Source organism: Gigantopelta aegis, chromosome 14 (genome assembly GCF_016097555.1).
Source record: "Gigantopelta aegis isolate Gae_Host chromosome 14, Gae_host_genome, whole genome shotgun sequence".
Taxonomy (NCBI): Eukaryota; Metazoa; Mollusca; class Gastropoda; order Neomphalida; family Peltospiridae; genus Gigantopelta; species Gigantopelta aegis.
Window position 1 is genome coordinate 49,150,366 of NC_054712.1, and position 20,199 is coordinate 49,170,564.

At 34.3% G+C, this 20,199-nt stretch overlaps 1 protein-coding gene across 1 annotated transcript in view; it reads left to right on the forward strand.

The window, feature by feature from the left end:
- Positions 1 to 20,199, forward strand: part of LOC121388116 (inositol 1,4,5-trisphosphate receptor type 1-like) — a 103,161-nt gene that overhangs the window by 36,057 nt on the left and 46,905 nt on the right. The window contains exons 28-36 of the mRNA XM_041519337.1: positions 698 to 769; positions 1,482 to 1,617; positions 2,357 to 2,495; positions 4,207 to 4,365; positions 5,258 to 5,414; positions 6,205 to 6,302; positions 9,755 to 9,854; positions 14,806 to 14,856; positions 19,874 to 20,065. Coding sequence (XP_041375271.1) covers positions 698 to 769; positions 1,482 to 1,617; positions 2,357 to 2,495; positions 4,207 to 4,365; positions 5,258 to 5,414; positions 6,205 to 6,302; positions 9,755 to 9,854; positions 14,806 to 14,856; positions 19,874 to 20,065 — 1,104 coding nt within the window. The remainder of the gene's footprint in view (positions 1 to 697; positions 770 to 1,481; positions 1,618 to 2,356; positions 2,496 to 4,206; positions 4,366 to 5,257; positions 5,415 to 6,204; positions 6,303 to 9,754; positions 9,855 to 14,805; positions 14,857 to 19,873; positions 20,066 to 20,199) is intronic.

Here is a 20,199-nt window from a genome sequence, read left to right on the forward strand (position 1 = left end):
TATGTCACAGTATATCATATACAATATCTCTTGTACTGTATGTCACAGCATATCACATAGTACTATATGTCACAGTATATCACATACAGTATCCCTTGTACTATATGTCATATACAATATCCCTTGTACTCTATATCACAGAATATCATATACAATATCTCTTGTACTGTATAGCATACACAATATCTGTTGTACTGTATGTCACAGTATGTCATACAATATATCTTGTACTGTATATCATACATACAGTATATGTTGTATTGTATATCATACAGTATATATTGTACTGCAAAATGTATAGTCTTTTGTATTGTATATCCTATAAGAGTCTCTTGTACTTTGATTGGCAAAGTCTTTTGGCAGTCTTTACATTGTTTGTTTTTTCACATTTTTTTTTTTAATAGGGCTTTTATTTAAAAGAGAAACATTATTGAAAAAAGGCCATTTTAATTTGAACTTCTTCAATTGCATAATGATTCAACTGCTAGGTACAAACAATTACATACACAATGTATGTTAAAACAATTGTCTTTAATAGGTGTGCATGCCTAGTACAACATTCTCAAATGTAGCTGGAAAATTAAAATTTTGAAAATTACTTAAATATTTAATCTGTTGAGGATTTGTTTTTGCGTAATGTAAATGTGTTTAATTTAAAACAGATGCTTTATAAAATGAAGTCTTGACATATTTGTAGTTGCTGGTCAGTGTACTGGAAAAGTTCACCACAGATATGAAATTTGATGATAACGTGAGCGCTGTTCGAAAGGTTTGTAGTTTTGTTGTTGCTTGTAACATTTTACTAACATTTTCTGTAGAATATTCTATAAAGTGTATTCTATAAAGATCTACAAAATTTTAAATTTTTATATTATGTTATCATGCATTGTTTTTTCTCTGTAAATAATGTAGATAAAATACAAAGAACTGGGTAAATTGTTTAAAATAATACAAGGAAGGAAAGTTTTATTTAACGACGCACTCAACACATTTTAAATATGGTTCTATGGCGTCAGGCATATGGTTAAGGACCACTCAGATAATGAGAGAGGAAACCCGCTGCCACCATGCAATGGACTACTCTTTCCAATTAGTAGCAAGTGATCTTTTAAATGCACCATCCCACAGACAGGGAAGCACATACCACTGCCTTTGATATACCAGTTGTGGTGCACTGGCTGTAACGAGAAATAGCCCAATGGGCTCACCGACGGGGATCGATCCCATGTCAACTGTGCATCAAGCTAGCGCTTTACCACTAGTGCTACATACGACCCGTTAACATGATACATGCCAGTGTTTAGTGACATATGGTATATTCAGTGCTTGTTGCTACTATATGCCACTGTTAATTTGTACTACTTTTCTTTAACCGCAGTATGAAGTATTATGTAACATGATACATGTCAGTGTTTAGTGACATATTTTGCTATATTGGATCCTTGATGCTGTTAACCTTTACTGTCTGTTGTTTACTGCAGGGCAATATGGAGTACTACGCTGCTGAATTGGAGCTCAATGCAAAGTTTCACACGTTCACCACAAACTGCAGCAAGGTTCACAGAGGCCACAACACGGTCGGGGCACAGATCAAGTACCGCAAAAATAAAAACAGAGGTGAGTCGGTTGGTTGGTTGGTGAGTTGGTTGGTTGGTGGGTTGGTTGGTTGGTTGGTTGGTTGGCTGGCTATCTGGTTGGTTGGTGGGTGGGTGGGTGGTTGGTTGGTTGGTTATTTAGTGAGTCGGTTGGTTGGTTGGTGAGTTGGTTGGTTGGTTGGTGGGTGGTTGGTTGGTTGGTGAGTTGGTTGGTGAGTTGGTTGGTGCGTGCGAGTGCGAATAATTTTAACATGCTCATATACCACTAGAGTTTCGAGCATGTCCGTCCCGGGGCCTGTCTCTGGATAGCCAGTGACTTGCTCCGGGACAGAACAAAATTAAGGGGACAATTTTTAAATTTACATCCAAAAATTAAATAGTGGGCCTTTAAAATTTTGATGCGCATATAATTAATAAGGAAAATTCTACTCATTAAATTTGGTCGCTAGATTAGATTGGGCAGTCAAAATGAAATTAGATAGATAACACGCCTGATTTGAGATGGGGGAGTGGGGGGTGAAAATGGACAGAATTTTGAAAATAGCAATTAGTAAAAGAAATTAGTAGGATTAAAATTAGAAAGAAAAAAGTTACAAGCCAAAAATAAAAAGAATTGACTGCTCGGTCGAATATTTATATAATTTGGAGCATTTTGGAAGGACAGTCCAAAAATAAATAAGAAAAAGAAGAGATGATCGGACTATTTAATAATAGCCGAAACAGAAGTATGATGACATATTTTTGAGTGAATTTTCTTTCAGAATACACAGAGATTGGCAGCAATGAAGAGCTCCCACTTGGAGAGGAATTTCAGACACTGGTGCGGTGTTTCACCCAGCCCAGCGAGAAGAAACCAATAAAACACTTTGCTCCAGCATTCAAGCTCATCGAACAGTTATGGTGAGTGGTGTAGACTTTTTGCAATAAACTATAATCAAATTCTGGCCACATAATTTGTTTCTAATGAAATAAATTTTCAGTAGGAAGGAAATTTCATATTTCATGAATTGATATACCTTAATGGTTCCTTCCTTAGAGTTAATTGTTCTTTTGTTCTGAAGGCTGTCAACATTTGATTAGAGTGAAGTTAAATTAAGTTCACATGAAATATACTGCTTTTGTTTTGATGGAAGTTTGAATATGGTCAAGTTAAAGGTTTTTCTAGTTGCTAACATAAAGTAATAAATGTTGTCATGTTTCATGAGCAGTCTATTATCTGTTTAGATTTTCAGAATGGTGACACAATTAGAAAACAATTGTGTCTCTCAGGACGGAATTGTCCTGTCTCAAACAGACACTCTTAATGAATTCTCTTTATCTATCACACCAAAATCCATCCCCGTTGGTGGATCCATTGGACTATTTCTCATTCCAGCCAGTGCTCCACAACTGGTGTAACAAAGGTCGAGGTATATACTATCCTGTCTGTGGGATGATGCATATAAAAGATCCCTTGCTGCTAATCGAAAAGAGTAGCCTATGAAAGTGGCGACAGCAGGTTTCCTCTCTCAGTATCTGTGTGTTCCTTAACCATATGTCTGATGCCATATAACCATAAATAAAAATTGTGTTGAGTGTGTCGTTAAATAAAACATTTCCTTCCTTCCTTCCTGTCACACCGGCCTCGGTGGTGTCGTGGTTAGGCCATCGGTCAACAGGCTGGTAGGTACTGGGTTCGGATCCCAGTCGAGGCATGGGATTTTTAATCCAGATACCAACTCCAAACCCTGAGTGAGTGCTCCACAAGGCTCAATGGGTATGTGTACACCACTTGCACCAACCAGTGATCCATAACTGGTTCAACAAAGGCCATGGTTTGTGCTATCCTGCCTGTGGGAAGCGCAAATAAAAGATCCCTTGCTGCCAATTGGAAGAGTAGCCCATGAAGTGGCAACAGCGGGTTTCCTCTCAAAATCTGTGTGGTCCGTAACCATATGCCTGACGCCATATAACCATAAATAAAATGTGTTGAGTGCATCATTAAATAAAACATTTTTTTCTTTCATTCTTTCCTTCCTGTCACACCAGAAATGCATTGATGTCTACCTGATATCCAAGACAGAAACAACAGACATAAAATAACATTGACACTTCAAAACAAATATTAAAGAAAGAAAGCAAGAAATGTTTTATTTAACGATGCACTCGACACAGTTTATTTACGGTTATATGGCGTCAGACATATGGTTACGGATCACACAGATATGGAGAGAGGAAACCCGCTGTCGCCATTTGATGGGCTACTCTTTTCGATTAGCAGCAAGGGTTCTTTTATATGCACCATCCCACAGACAGGGTAGTACATACCACAGCCTTTGATATACCAGTTGTGGTGCACTGGCTGAAACGAGAAATAGCCCAATGGGCCCACTGACAGGGATCAATCCCACACCGACCGTGCATCAAGCGAGTTCTGTACCACTGGGCTATGTCCCTAATTCACTAAACTCTCGCAACTTTGCGATCTCGCAGTGCAATGCTAAAAGATTTACAAAGAGGATGCTTTGTTGTCTAACAGAGCCCCAGATGACCTTTGTGAATTAGGCCCCAGGTTTAACATTGAAATTTTTTGTATGCCAACATAAGTGTGGTATATTGTATTTTCCCCCAGGATCTCTGCGCAGAACTGCAAGTTGAACCGGAAGGATGTGCCCACTCACTGGGAGCTGGACGTCAAGTGTCTGCAGATCCTCAGGGCAATCCTACACAATGAAGAGAGGAAGCTGCCAGAGAGCTGGGAGTTGAGGACAGCAGAAAATAAAATTAAAAAGTGAGCTAATTGTCTCCCTTTAGCATATCACTGATGAGTTATGTCCCCTGAAAAATAATTTTGAAATGTCTACATTGTAATTGTATATCAAGAAATGAAGAAATATGACTTTTGCAAAAGGCAAAACAAAATTCAAGTTTGTTCAACTACACTGACTATGTACCTATGACTTTTGCAAAGGGCAAACAAATTTTAAGTTAATTCAACTACAGTTAGTATGTTTGTCCCAAAATAAATAAAGGACCAAATTTACAAAGCAGGTGTTTTTGTTATACGTATACACATATTTACATATCTATAATGCTTAAACATGTGTTTTCAAGGGAAAATAGGCTCCATAAATTTGGCCTAATATGTTTTTCACCATTGTATTGTTAGTTTAAAGTACAGAGAATGATGCTTCTAGGTATATATATGGATGGATGAACACAAAGCCTGAAACATCAAACAGTGAAAATTTAATATTTATTGATCTACACTAGAGACAGCTGATGATCTACGAGTGAACCTTGCATGACGCCAGTTTTATTTATTTTGTTAGATATTATAAGTACATTCATGAATAATACAACAATATATTGTACAAATGCATGTATCCTCTTTCATTTCTGATACATGTACTATCAACCAATTAGTTATCAAAGGTCATAATATGTACTATTCTGTGTGTGGAAAACTGCTTGTGAAAGATGCCACCATCCAGCTAACTGGTAAGACCAAGTGTTGCCATAAGATAACACCTGTTATCTGTTCACTGAAATGTACTGAGGTGCTATTAAGCAGTTATTCAATTCCTTTCTTGTCATTGTATTTTAGAAAGTCAAAATTAAGAATGCTGGTCCTGTAATATAATATATTGTTTATTTAATTTATTTCAATATATTTCTTGCAGACATCTGGCCTATATCAGTGAAGTGCAGGTTGCAATAAACGGTCGTGATGTGATAGTGAAAGTCTTGCCACACTTGGCGAGACGAAATGACGAAATTGCACGTGAAGTTCTGGCATTTATTTGTCTCATGTTGTTCAACGCAAACAGAGTGGTGCAGGTAAACTGACAAAATTAAAGTTTGTTTTCTTTTAACGACACCACTAGAGCACATTCATTAATTAATCACTGGCTATTGGATGTCTAAACATTTTGTAATTCAGACACATAGTCATCGGAGGAAACCTGCATAATTGTTTCATTAACAGCAAGGGATTTTTTTGTATGCACTTTCCAACAGTCAGGATAGCTGAGAAAGTATAGTCGTAACAGTGACAGAAAACATTACATGAGACCGATTTGAAATTAGTCATACCTGGAACAATGTGATGGAAGACATTTTTTTTTTAAAACACTTAAGTGTTTAATTGAGCAAAGTGATAAATAAATGGTATTAACAGTCAGTAATAAAAGACAAAATGGTTGACATAAATACAGACATATTTTTAGTGATTTTCATATCTTTACTTTAAAGCATGTATTTCTCAGTTTAAAAAATAATAAATTCTGGTTTAACCTTTTGTTGTTTCAAGCAAGATTCCCGGTTGTTCATTTATAAATATAATACTGTTATAATATTATGTTCTGTTATTTTCAGAAAATCTGTATTCATTTAAAAATCTGTTGTTTTCAGGACTGTGTTAATATCTAATAAGTCAGTTACTTTTTACACATCTTTCTTAATTTCTAAAATTTATGTTAAGTTAAAAAATATATGTGGAATTAAAAAATGTGTTCTAATTTCAGAAATCTATGATGGATTAAAAAATCTGTTAATTTATGTTAAATTAAAAAAATCTGTGTTAATTTCAGAAATCTATGTTGCATTAAAAAATGTGTGTTATTTTCAGAAATCTATGTTGGAGTACTTTCTGTCGACTCGCGAAGAAGTCTTCTTCATGGCAGTACGTGACAGGATGCAGATATCAACCAACTCCATTAAAGAGAAGTATGCATATATACATGTAGAACCAACTCTTACAGAATAATATTAATAAAATGTCTTTCCCCTGTCTGTTACTAATGTTTTCCTCAGTGAAGGGATGGGGGAATTGAGTGTGAATGATAGCATGCAAGGCAACAAAGAAACTTGGTTAATGATGGAGGGTTAGGACTGAAAAGATTCTTGAAGTATTTAAAACATTTTAAAGAAAGTAATCATATTATTATGTAGCATTTCTCTCCGAATTTTCTGTGTTTAAAACATATTTTTTAAACAATTGTCCATTTTGTCCCTTGCAGTGAAAAGGTTATGTTATCTTTACAATTTTTGAATAGAAATCTAATCACAAATAGTTTTTAAGAAGACTTAATAAAATTATTATTTTGAGATTTTTGCATCAAGTGCAATTAATTTTTCTGTCTTAGATATCTACTTCTGAAAAAGAGTCGACGGAAAGGAGGGTAAATTTGGCATGAGATGTTCAAAAGTAGTTGGGTCCAACCAACTTGTCATCAGTTTAGGGAACTTGTTTTAGAATGTAGTAACAAAGAGTAGATATATATGTTAATATGTTGTTACATGCATGGATTAAATGAACTTGTCAAATTGTCTTTGCACATTGTGTAAATTGCCTTGCACATTGTGTAAATTGCCATGCACATTGTGTAAATTATCTTGGACATTGTATACAATTGTCTTACACATTGTATAAATTGTTTTGCACATTGTATACAATTGCCTTTCACATTGTGTAAATTGTTTTGCACATTGTGTGAAATCCCTTGCACATTGTGTGACATTCCTTGCACACTGTGTAAATCTGCCCATTGTGCAAATTATCTTGCACATTGTATAAATTGCCTTGCACACTGTGTAAATTGTGCAAATTGTATGATTGCTGTGGTATTACAGAATGAATTAGGCTTTGTGTAATATTTATATTGTATTAAACATCTAGTTATTCAAGAAATACTTTTAACAAAAACCCAGTATTCTAGTTGCCATCAGATTTTTTAATAGTTATATTATTTATAGTAATGTGAATGATTTTAAAGAAATTAATGTTTTTATTGCAAGAAAAATATAATTAACTTTTATAGGGTATTGTTTGTAAAATAATGTTGCTTTAGTGATGCATAGTTGAAATGTTTGCATATTGAGGTTATATTTTGTTTACAAAATGAGCTACATGTGTTTTGTCTCAGAATGATGATATTTGTTTCCTTTCATTATTGATGTCTTGAAGAAGTGTTTTCTTTTGTTTTGTTTGTTATATGGGTCACATCTCTTATTCTAATTATTTTCATTGTCACTTGAGAAAATAACAGAATAGCTCCTGTATGGGTTACTTAAACATGTTAAAATTAAGTGCATGGATATTTAATTAATACTACATGTATGTAATTTGTGTTTTTATTAATGAAAAGCCTATTTTATAGATAATGTTTCGCCTTGTTTTTTTTGTTTGGGATATTTTTTTTAAGGAGGGGGTTAAAAAGAGGAAGTCATTCTTGTGACTATATTTATCACTTTGTTTTTGGGGGCATTACAATTAAAATCTATTAATGACTATTGTTCATTCATTCATTTTATTCATTAAACTTATTTTCTTGTTTAATGCCAATATGGTTTAAGCAAATCATTCTTGTGACTATGATTATCAGTTTATTTTTTGGGGACATGTATGTTTCATTAATTAAATTAATTAATTAATTCATTCATTCATTAAATTTATTTTCTTGGCTAGAGACAATAATGTTCAAGCATGCTGTCCTGGGCACACACCTTGGCCATCTGGGCTGTCTGTCCACGACAGAGGTTAATAGTGAACGAGAACTAAGTGTAATGGTCTGACATCTGCCGATTGATTTTGAATTATGTTATGACATTTACTGTTGTTAAGCACTGAAAACGACCATTGTATTTGGTAAATTTTTCTCACTTGATGCACAGTTGGTCTAGGATCGATCCCCGTCGGTGGACCCATTGGACTATTTTTCTCGTCCCAGCCATTGCACCATGACTAGTATATCAAAGGCTGTGTTATGTGCTGTATGGTCTGTGGGATGATGCATATAAAAGATCCATTGCTACTATTGGAAAAATGTAGCGGGTTTCCTCTCTAAGACTATATGTCAGAATTATTACCAAATGTTTGACATCCAATAGCTGATGATGATGATAATCCATGTTCTCTGTTGGTGTTATTAAACAAAACAAACTAAAAGGTTTTTTTTGGTAAATTTCTGTTTTCTTCAATAGTTTATCATTTTGTTAATGAGTTATGTACTTATTTTGGTGTTGCCAACAAAACATTTTTATTTCAAAAATATTATTATTATTTTATATACATTAAAAAAGAATATTTAGATCTAAAAAATTATGTAAAGTTTTTTTTTATTTGAGGCTTTTACTACTTTCTTTTAAGACTGACGTGTACTGATTTGAAATTAAATAATAATCCTATTTTTGTTTCCCTCTCACTCAGTGTTTTTTTCTGCTTAATTTATTTAATAATTAGTTAATTTTACTTAACTCATTCTTAGCAAATGTGGCGTTTATATTTGTTTCTTTAGAAACATTTTAATGAAATAACCATACTTAATTAATTAATTAATGTATTGTTAATTGGAATACATGATGTGATTTGTTTTGAATGGTTTGTGGATTTGTTTTAGGCTTTTCTTTATTTGCAGTTGTTAAGCTTTGTGATTTTTGTTATTATGTTTTTGTTTCATGCCTGTGATAATAGCTGATCGTTTGAATTGTTATCATAGGGGAATTTTAATCATTTAGAATTTTTATGAAATTTAATTAATATTGTATATTGTCAAACAAGAATTTGGTTTTGGGTTTTTTAATTGTGGAGGGTTTTTTTTGTATCAGAGAGATTAATAAGATTATCAAGACTTTATAATAACATCTACCCAATAAAACTTATCATTTACATAGTACAAAATGTATAATGAATGTGTCTAAAAGAATTTGACATTAAAGAAAGAAAAAAAAACACACATAAAAACTCAGTCTTTATATTATGAATGGCGATGTTTAAAATTGTTACGTTAATAGTCGAGGCTTGAGTCTTCTTGTGACTAAAATAACGTGTGCTAGTTGTAACACATTTAGATATGCTAACAATGAAAATTAAATACTAATATCAATACTTGGCTACCACAGATATCACATGCAGGCTATTTTTAAGATCCCAGATACATTTCAACTCATTTTTTTTTTTTTTCATTTTGCACTGTCTCCTCCAAACACTTTTTTTTTTTTTTTAGAACTTAAAAAAAATATATTTTTACTCAAATTGATTAAATAATGGCAGTAAAATTAAAGCGACTCATTTTAAATAAGACACAAGGTAATTACTTATTGGTGTATTTGTTAAAATGACTCATTTTAAACAAGTCTCCAATTCTCTAACTATTCATGTGCTTGTTGAATGTTTTCAGACGTTCGCTTCTTGCACAACACGAGGCCCGGGTGAAGGAAGCCATGTCTAACATGAACAACTACAACACAACACTGACGATAGGCAGGAAGGCGCTACAGGTAAAATACAGATGTTTCTGTGTGTGTATATCCATGACAACCTATTGTTGTAGTTCATGTAATCACTTCACAACTTATACTCAGGGCTGTTGGAGATGAAACATCAGTGGCCCATGCATCAGGGGTGGGCTTAGGGGTTCAAAAGGATGGGGAGATAAGAAATCGAAAGTGGGTCCTTTTGCACCCCTAGAATTTGCTGAATCAGCGGAAGACACAATGATTTACGCAATCTAAAGCAATCTTGTGTTAATTTACATAAGATATGAGAAACTTTATGGCAACACATCACCATCTGTCATGTCATTATTTGCTGTAGCAGCTTAATATAGTCCAGTTTAGGAAATATTCCTCATTAAAAAAAAAAACTTCAAAATTCTGATATGATTTTCGAAATCTTTCTTTGATGATTACATGTAGGTTGACCTCTGTAGTGTTTAAATATTGGTTAGAACTAACTTGATATACATAGTACTAACTGATAACAGTTGTGCAAGTGGTATGGTGCTACTTGTGTAACAGCAACACAAGGTGGTGGTCAGGCATAGGGGCCATTAATTGACAAATTTCGTGGTCGACCTATGTTGATTTTTTACACAGTAATTGTCAGTCGAGAGCACTTCTTCAAATTAGTAGTCACATGACCTTCTCGACAGTGTTATATTTCTCACAGAATATATTCTGACATAGAAATTGTATTGAACTGCATGGCGTAATTAATGATGGTGTGTAACCTTAAGTATAACAATGTTTAATGAAAATGAAGTAAGAAAAAAGGTGACCCAAATTAACATCTGAAGGAGGAACAGACCCCCATTTCATTCCCTTAGATCAGCCCCATGGCCAACTTTTATTGATCTCAGCCTTAAAATTATATAAAATGTAACATGGACAGAGAATGCACATAGGACAATTTGTAATACATAGGCTACATCAGCCTCAACTGATGGGATTTGAATCATGAACTCTATGTATAAGAGTTCATCACTCTATCCCACTGAGGGTGGGATGTAGCCAAGTGGTAAAATGTTCCCTTGATGCGTGGTCCGTCTAGGATCAATCCCCGTCAGTGGACCCATTGGGCTATTTCTCGTTCCAGCCAGTGCTCCACAACTGGTGTAACAAAGGTTGTGGTATGTACTATCCTGTCTGTGGGACGGTGCATATAAAAGATCCCTTGCTGCTAATCGAAAAGAGTAGCCCATGAAGTGGCGACAGTGGGTTTCCTCTCTCAATACCTGTGTGGTCCTTAACCACATGTCTGATGCCATATAACCGTAAATAAAATGTGTTGAGTGCGTCGTTAAATAAAACATTTCCTTCCTTCTTTCTCTCCCACTGAACTAATTGGAATCTACCCTTTAGCAGGTTCCAGAAGAATCATGTCATACCAACATTATTGCATATCTACAATTAAGAAGCTTGACTGGGCATATTGTCTGTTTTCAGAATTTATCTTTATTTCTATTCATGCCCTCCTCCCCCCCCCCCCCCCCACTATTACCAGTAGAAATTAATCTCCACCAGGCCTTGATAAAAAAAAAAGCTTAATAGTTGCAAGAGATTTGTTTTTATTTTTCTTAGTTTATGCACATTCTTTGTATGTTATGACAGACACCAGAGTAGGGTCTCCACGAGTACTCGGGCATGGGTCAAGTCTAGTAAGACTCGAGTCCGTTCACAGACTCAAGTACCCGTACAAGGTGGAATACAATGATCAATGTAGGACAATAATTTCAGCAATAGATAATCAACAATACCCATTCATCCGTCATAGCACTGCACATATCAACTGGTTTTTAAATGCAATACAATAGCATGATTTGGCATCAATGTTCAGCACTGGAATTAAGATGCATAATGCTATTTTACTTTATTCCTTACTCTCATCATCATCTAGAGTAAGTGTCGGGTACTCGGGTCTGGGTCAAATTTGACCCTTGAGTACTCGAGTCCAATATACCAGAGGAAAAGAGTATGTTATGAACAACTCCACTGAAAACTCACCCATCAGATTTGTTGGTGTAACAAAGATATGACAAGAAAAAATAATACATTTAACTTGTTTTTCTTCTGTCCCGGACCAGACTATCCAGAGGCCAGGCCCAGGAGGGACATGCCCGAAACCTTAGTGGTATAGGGGCATGTTAAAAGGGTTTTTTTTCTCTTTTCTCTCTCTCTCTCTCTCTCTCTCTCTCTCTCTCTCTCTCTCTCTCTCTCTCTCTCTCTCTCTCTCTCTCTCTCTCTCTCTCTCTCTCAACTTGTTTTATATAACTGGGCATTTTTTTTGCAAAATTAGGGTTATTGTGTGTTTTATGGCAAATTCACAAATGCTATAGCAATAACAACTGAAAATTGAGTGGTACATTTTCAGTGAAGTTCAGTATATTATTAAGTGTTTTGTAGTTATTAGGATGAGTGTGTTTAATGTTATAAAATATTTTGAAGGTATGATGGGTAAATTGCAAAAAAAAGAAGAAGAAGCCATATGTGACATTATGTTGCTGTCAAATGGCCTCTAAACCAAAGTATTATGCTTTTGCAACAATTATTATTTCCAACAATATATGTACTCTTATGATATGTTTTATCAAAAGTAGCAAACAGTAATTTTTTTTACAGTACTGTTATATGTTTTATCGATATATTTTGGTCAAAATTGGCGAACGCAACAATTTAATAATTAACTTTTCTTCATTTTAATCCTCATTAAAAGCTGCAGTTTCACCTCTTGCTGTTACTAAAATGACTAAATCCTTAGTCACTTGAGTGACATTAATCCACTAATCACTTTACCCACCAGCCCTCACTATTAAAGGGACGTTCCTGAGTTTTCTGCATTATAAGATGTTTCCAACTAAAAACATATTTCTACGATTAAACTTGTATATTAAATATATTTTCTTGTTTAGAATATCAGTGTCTGTATATTCAATGTGCTTCTGATCGTCTTAATATTTGTAAGAAGCCCAAACTGGATTTTGTCTTGAAATAATTTCGAACGTACAAAAAAACAATATTGAGGAAATAAGATAAAATTTAACATAGTACAAATATTAGAATGATCAGAAACATGTTTAATATACAGCCACTAATATTTTATGCAGAAAAATATATTTGATATGTAATTACAATCGTTAAAAAGTATCTATTAGTCGATGACATCTTAAAAAGTGCACCAAACTTGGGAATGTCCCTTTAAGATATACTGCGAAACAAAAGAAACGCAAGGTGCATAATAATAATGACATGCCTTGCATTAGGTGTTACTGTGGATTAGACAACACAACATTGAGAGTTTGTCGTTTGAAGCTGACAGACAGTTAAAATCATATATAAAATGAAAATTATATACTGTAAGGTATAGTTTCTTTTGTTGTTCATGTGTCTCTCTTAAAAGTACCGGTACATGTTCCTATGTTCAAAACATGGATTAACCTTCTCAGTTAATGCTGGGAATAATTTGTATAGAAGCAATCATACTACTGGCTGCATGTGAAATGTTTGAGAATTTATAACCTGCAAAAAAACTTATTTGTTCCCGTCTAAAGTGATTACAGACACATATATGCAAAAATCATTATTCTATAATAATACAGAGCTATTCAGCAATTAAATAATGCAAAATGTGGTATCTTTTTTTATCACCTTAGCTGCCTCCTTCACACAATCCCCTCCCAAATATTTTCTAATGCTAAGATCATTTCCTTCTATAAAATTAGTTAATATTTATGCTTAACAACCCCACACACACACACACACATACACCACCACCACCACCACCACCACCATTACAGACACACTGTAACATAATCTGAGTTTACTTAAAACATAATTTACCCTTTTTTAATGAAGTTGCTCACTAACAACATTTAGTTTCTAATGTATAATGGGTCTTCATCTGTACATGTATTTCTAATAACTTATAAGCAGGCATTTGCAACTAGTCAACTGGTGATGTACCTTTTACCAAGTTTAGTTGTATTTATTTATTAATTTATGTCTTACAAAACAACTACCGGTACTATCATTGTAAGTGTTTGCTGACCCTGATCATAACTTCCATATGACTGGCTTTCTGTTTATCAACACACTCTAACAGTAGTTTGTAAGCTAAATTCAATCTCAGATGGATCCAAAGAAATGTGATTCAGATCAACGGCATATAGAATGAGTTTGTACTTCTTACTGTCTGCTGACATCTTAAAATTAGTAGCTATTAAGAATAGGTTTTGACATTCTTGTGTTTAAGGGTGTTTTTTTTACAGCAAATCTGGGTGTATAGGATAAGTTAGTAATGCCTATATTCTCTACCAACGTCTTAGAAAATAGTAACCGCTAAGGCACCACACTACCATTTATCATGTTGTTACTTGGTGTTGTTTGGTTTAGGATATAGTTCCTCATTTAAAAAATAATAAAAAATTCTCTCATGCCTTTTTGAAATCTTTCTTTGGTGATTGCAAGTAGGCTGAACTCTATAGCATTGAAATAACCCATTGGTTTGAAGTTACTTTTTATTTTTGGTACTAATTGATAACAAGTGATATACTGCCTCGTGTATAACGGCAAAATGAGGCGGTGCTCTGGCATGAGGGTGTCAAATAGAAAATTTTCCTAATCAACCTATTTTGATTTGTTTTTGCAAGGTAGTTTTTAAGGAAGAGTGTTTCCAAAACTAGCAGTCACACAGCTCTCTTGATATTGTTGTATTTTTCACAGAATATAGTCTGACAAGAAATTATATGTTCATGGTCAACCTTTGTTGATTTTTTTTTCCAAAGGTAGTTTTCAAGGGAGAGTACTTCCAAAACTTATAGTCTTCTTGATATTGTTGTATTTTTCATAGAATATATTCTAAAAATAGGAATTATATTGAATTGCATGGAGTAATAAATGGTGCTGTGCAACCTTAAGACCAGGTTCCGACATTGTTGTGTTTAATTTTTGACAGCAAATCCAGGTGTATGAGCAAAAGATGAAATCTGACATGCTCGGCGGCTGGGTAAGGATGAAATGTAGCCGTATGTAGACGTGGTTTTCACTAGTCGCTCATTGCATGCCCACAGCTGATGCATTAGACGTCCACCCCACTAGATAGATGATCATTATTTTTCTAGACTTTTTGTACGCTGTCAAGAGCCTTGTTATGTATATATTTTTAGAAATAGAATAAATATTACAAAAATATGGGGGTTTTAAGAAATAAGAAATAAGAATTAATTTTTCAGGGTGTTTTGTTTTTGGTATAATTTATGAATCAATTTAATATCAAATTTGTGAATGTTAGACATTGATACATTCCTTCCAAAACAAATAACAATTCTTGTACATTACATACAAAACAAATAATATATAGTTTGAATTATGTATTAAAACATGTTGTCCTGACTTCCACAATGACATCCTTATCAGTTTTACATCATAATGTATGATAACATTCTGGTATTAGTGATGTCATTCAGTACATGTTGTCCTGACTTCCACAATGACATCCTTATCAGTTTTACATCATAATGTATGATAACATTTTGGTATTAGTGATGTCATTCAGTACATGTTGTCCTGACTTCCACAATGACATCCTTATCAGTTTTACATCATAATGTATGATAACATTCTGGTATTAGTGATGTCATTCAGTACATGTTGTCCTGACTTCCACAATGACATCCTTATCAATTTTACATCATAATGTACGATAACATTCTGGTATTAGTGGTGTCATTCAGTACAAAATATTTAGTAAATTTTATACAGCAGAAATTATGTGATGATGTTCTGGAATGGAAAGTGTGTATACAAACTCCCCAGGCTATGGTTTAGTCATTGTGTGTATTGGATGCAACATTGCCCACAGATGGGCCTCTGTTATTTGTTCTTTATGACATACCATAGGTTGTTTTAGTTATATTTTGTTGCAGACAGGGCAGCATCTACCACTGACTTATATATCAGTCATTTACAGTGATTGTTATGAGAAAGTTACAGTGTCAATTGAAATAATGGAGGGTATGATCTGTTGAAACCATGATGCCTTTTAGATGCTTTTCACCTGTTTTTTCTGTGTGGATTTGAAGTAAATAAATAAATAAAATGGATGTTCATATAACAACTCTATAGACGATGCACTAGATGGAGATTCATGAAATTAACCACTATTTTGCTAAATGCCCATTCGACTGCATTGTGCAGAGATACGGTCTTGATTGTGGATAACGTTGTTTTTCTGTCTGAGATTCAACACACACAGGTCAGAATTGAACTCAGTGAGCAGAGCACTCATCTGAGGTACCTTTGAACTGAAGAAGTCCAGATCATAGCTTCATAAAAACATCTTTTCATGATACATGACTTGAGTGATGGTCATGGCATTGACCCATCTTGAATTTGATTTGTCATTTTGAATGATGTTTAAGATACTGAACATTACTTACATATCATCTTCACAAATAGTGCATGTATATGGTATGCCAGTCACATTTTTATTAATGGTGGGTAAACATCTCTTGGATTCATTGTTTGTGTTCAAATCTATCTTGACATTTTGTTTGTTTTGATAATTTAGATGAAGCATTTATTGAGAAAGATCTTTGGGTCTGTACAAATTGTTGGAGATAAAAGAACACAGTTATACTGCTTTTTGTATTTTTAGCAGAACTGAGATTTGCTTTTTAATTTGCATGTTCATTTCTTGTTACATTTTTATATTATGTATTTTCATTTTAATCATATATCCTTGAAACATGCTTTCCTTATGCCTGATACAGTCAGTACTCTAAATCCTTGAATCATATTATTAGTAGTTGGAGCAGTCTGGACGTATATCTGGCTTATGATGGAAACTTGGACCGTGTTTGTTAATTAGTGGGTGGGATGTATAAAGAGCAGTCTGGACATATATCTGGCTTATGATGGAAACTTGGACCGTGTTTATTAATTTGTGGGTGGGATGTAGTTAGAGCAGTCTAGACGTATATCTGGCTTATGATGGAAACTTGGACCGTGTTTATTAATTTGTGGGTGGGATGTAGTTAGAGCAGTCTGGACGTATATCTGGCTTATGATGGAAACTCGGACCGTGTTTGTTAATTTGTGGGTGGGATGTAGTTAGAGCAGTCTAGACGTATATCTGGCTTATGATGGAAACTTGGACCGTGTTTGTTAATTTGTGGGTGGGATGTAGTTAGAGCAGTCTGGACGTATATCTGGCTTATGATGGAAACTTGGACTGTGTTTATTAATTTGTGGGTGGGATGTAGTAGTCTGGACGTATATCTGGCTTATGATGGAAACTTGGACCGTGTTTGTTAATTTGTGGGTGGGATGTAGTAGTCTGGACGTATATCTGGCTTATGATGGAAACTTGGACCGTGTTTGTTAATTTGTGGGTGGGATATAGTTGGAGCAGTCTAGACGTATATCTGGCTTATGATGGAAACTTGGACCGTGTTTGTTAATTTGTGGGTGGGATGTAGTTAGAGCAGTCTAGACGTATATCTGGCTTATGATGGAAACTTGGACCGTGTTTATTAATTTGTGGGTGGGATGTAGTTAGAACAGTCTGGACGTATATCTGGCTTATGATGGAAACTCGGACCGTGTTTGTTAATTTGTGGGTGGGATGTAGTTAGAGCAGTCTAGACGTATATCTGGCTTATGATGGAAACTTGGACCGTGTTTGTTAATTTGTGGGTGGGATGTAGTTAGAGCAGTCTGGACGTATATCTGGCTTATGATGGAAACTTGGACCGTGTTTGTTAATTTGTGGGTGGGATGTAGTTAGAGCAATCTGGACGTATATCTGGCTTATGATGGAAACTTGGACCGTGTTTGTTAATTTGTGGGTGGGATGTAGTTAGAGCAGTCTAGACGTATATCTGGCTTATGATGGAAACTTGGACCGTGTTTATTAATTTGTGGGTGGGATGTAGTTAGAGCAGTCTGGACGTATATCTGGCTTATGATGGAAACTTGGACCGTGTTTATTAATTTGTGGGTGGGATGTAGTTAGAGCAGTCTGGACGTATATCTGGCTTATGATGGAAACTTGGACCGTGTTTGTTAATTTGTGGGTGGGATGTAGTTAGAGCAGTCTGGACGTATATCTGGCTTATGATGGAAACTTGGACCGTGTTTATTAATTTGTGGGTGGGATGTAGTTAGAGCAGTCTGGACGTATATCTGGCTTATGATGGAAACTTGGACCGTGTTTATTAATTTGTGGGTGGGATGTAGTAGTCTGGACGTATATCTGGCTTATGATGGAAACTTGGACCGTGTTTGTTAATTTGTGGGTGGGATGTAGTTAGAGTAGTCTGGACGTATATCTGGCTTATGATGGAAACTTGGACCGTGTTTGTTAATTTGTGGGTGGGATGTAGTAGTCTGGACGTATATCTGGCTTATGATGGAAACTTGGACCGTGTTTGTTAATTTGTGGGTGGGATGTAGTTGGAGCAGTCTGGACGTATATCTGGCTTATGATGGAAACTCGGACCGTGTTTATTAATTTGTGGGTGGGATGTAGCCCAGTGGTAAAGTGCTCGCTTGATGCACAATCATTTTTGGATTGATCCCTTTCGGTGGGCCCATTGGGCTATTTCTCATTGCAGCCAGTGCACCATGACTGGCATATCAAAGGCTGTGGTACATGTATGTGCTATCATGTCTGTGGGATGGTGCATATAAAAATATCTGTTGATACTAATGGGAAAATGTAACAGGCTTCCTGTCTAAGACTATGTGTCAAAGTTACTAAATGTTTGACATCCAATAGCCAATGATTAATAAATCAATGTGCTCTAGTGGTGTCATTAAAAAAATATTATTATTTATTTTTATTTTTTAATTTGGAGATCCACCCTATATTCAAGGATTTATGGTATTTTCTGAAACTTTATCCCTTTGCAGTGTAATGAAACTAATATACTAATTTTGCACCTCAATTTTTTGTTTAATGTTTACATGATCATAGCAAATATTTAACTTTATGTCATGTAGATATATTATTTGTTATATTTCTGAATTGATTATTATGTGTAATATGTAATGAATATAGATGATGCACCTTTTTTAACCTTCGAAATAAGCATATTTCCTATGTGGTAATTTTGTGACTAGTAAAACAGATTTTTTTAAAGATTGTACAAAATAGTTTTTTGGTGGGGTTTTTTTTTTTTTTTTAAGACTAAATTTTTTTTAAATATAGAATTAGTACAGGATCAACCAATTCAGTGATCCGACACATGACAGAGAAATCTATTTAAAACTAACAGTATCAACAATTTTAAAATTAAAATATGTTAAGATATTATAATAAAAACAAAAATAAAATCATGATAAATTTGTTTTTAAAAATATAGGAAAAAAAGTATCAAGACAACATTATGAAAACATTTGAAAAAAACACATGTATAAAGTTGTGAAAACTTGTGAAAAGTTGATGTTTTGAAATATTAATGTAATAACAAGCAAATAAACACTAAACACATTCGTATAAACTTGTGAAGAATTTTAACAAGTACATGACATTGTATTAAAAAGCTAATATTTTCAAATATCAGTGTATAGCCAAGCAGATAAAAATTAAAAGATTATAAACATGTAAACTTGTGAAAACTTTTGTGAAAAGTTGGTGTTTTGAAATGTTATAATGTATTAACAAGTAGATAAAAAAAAAAATCCCATGTAAATATTTGAACAAGTATACATGTATGTGTGAAAAGTTGGAATTTTGAAATATCAATGTATTAACAAGCAAATACATGTTTAAAAACACAAACATGTAAACTTGTGAAGACTTTTGTGAAACCTTGGTGTTTTGAACTATATTAATGTAATAACAAGCAAATAAACACTAAAACACATTCGTATAAGCTTATGAAGACTTGTTAAAATATGGTATTTTGAAATATTAATGTATTAACAAGCTGATTTAAAAAAAAAAAAAAAACCCATGTAAACTTGTAAAGTCTTCTGTGAAAAGTTGGTGTTTTTAACTATATCAATGTATTTCCAAGCGGGCACTATGTCGAGCTGTCGAACCAAGTGATGACCAGCGAATTAAAAGAAAGTTTTCCTGGAAACGCAAAAGTACGTCGTCCGAGTACCGCAAGATGAAACGGAAAGGCCTCCTTAACGGTATAGCCAAAGATAACGAGGCTCTCATGACTGACCACTCGGAGATCGAACTCTCCAACGTCAGGCCCGAGGTAAGGCCGAATGCAGGGATTGAAATTGTTTTGTCTGTCACTGGACTTGGACGCACGCTTCTCCATTCGACCTGTGTTGTTTTTGTGCTGCAAGCTTTGGCCTTCATTGTTTTATACTTTGGTTCTGCAAGTTT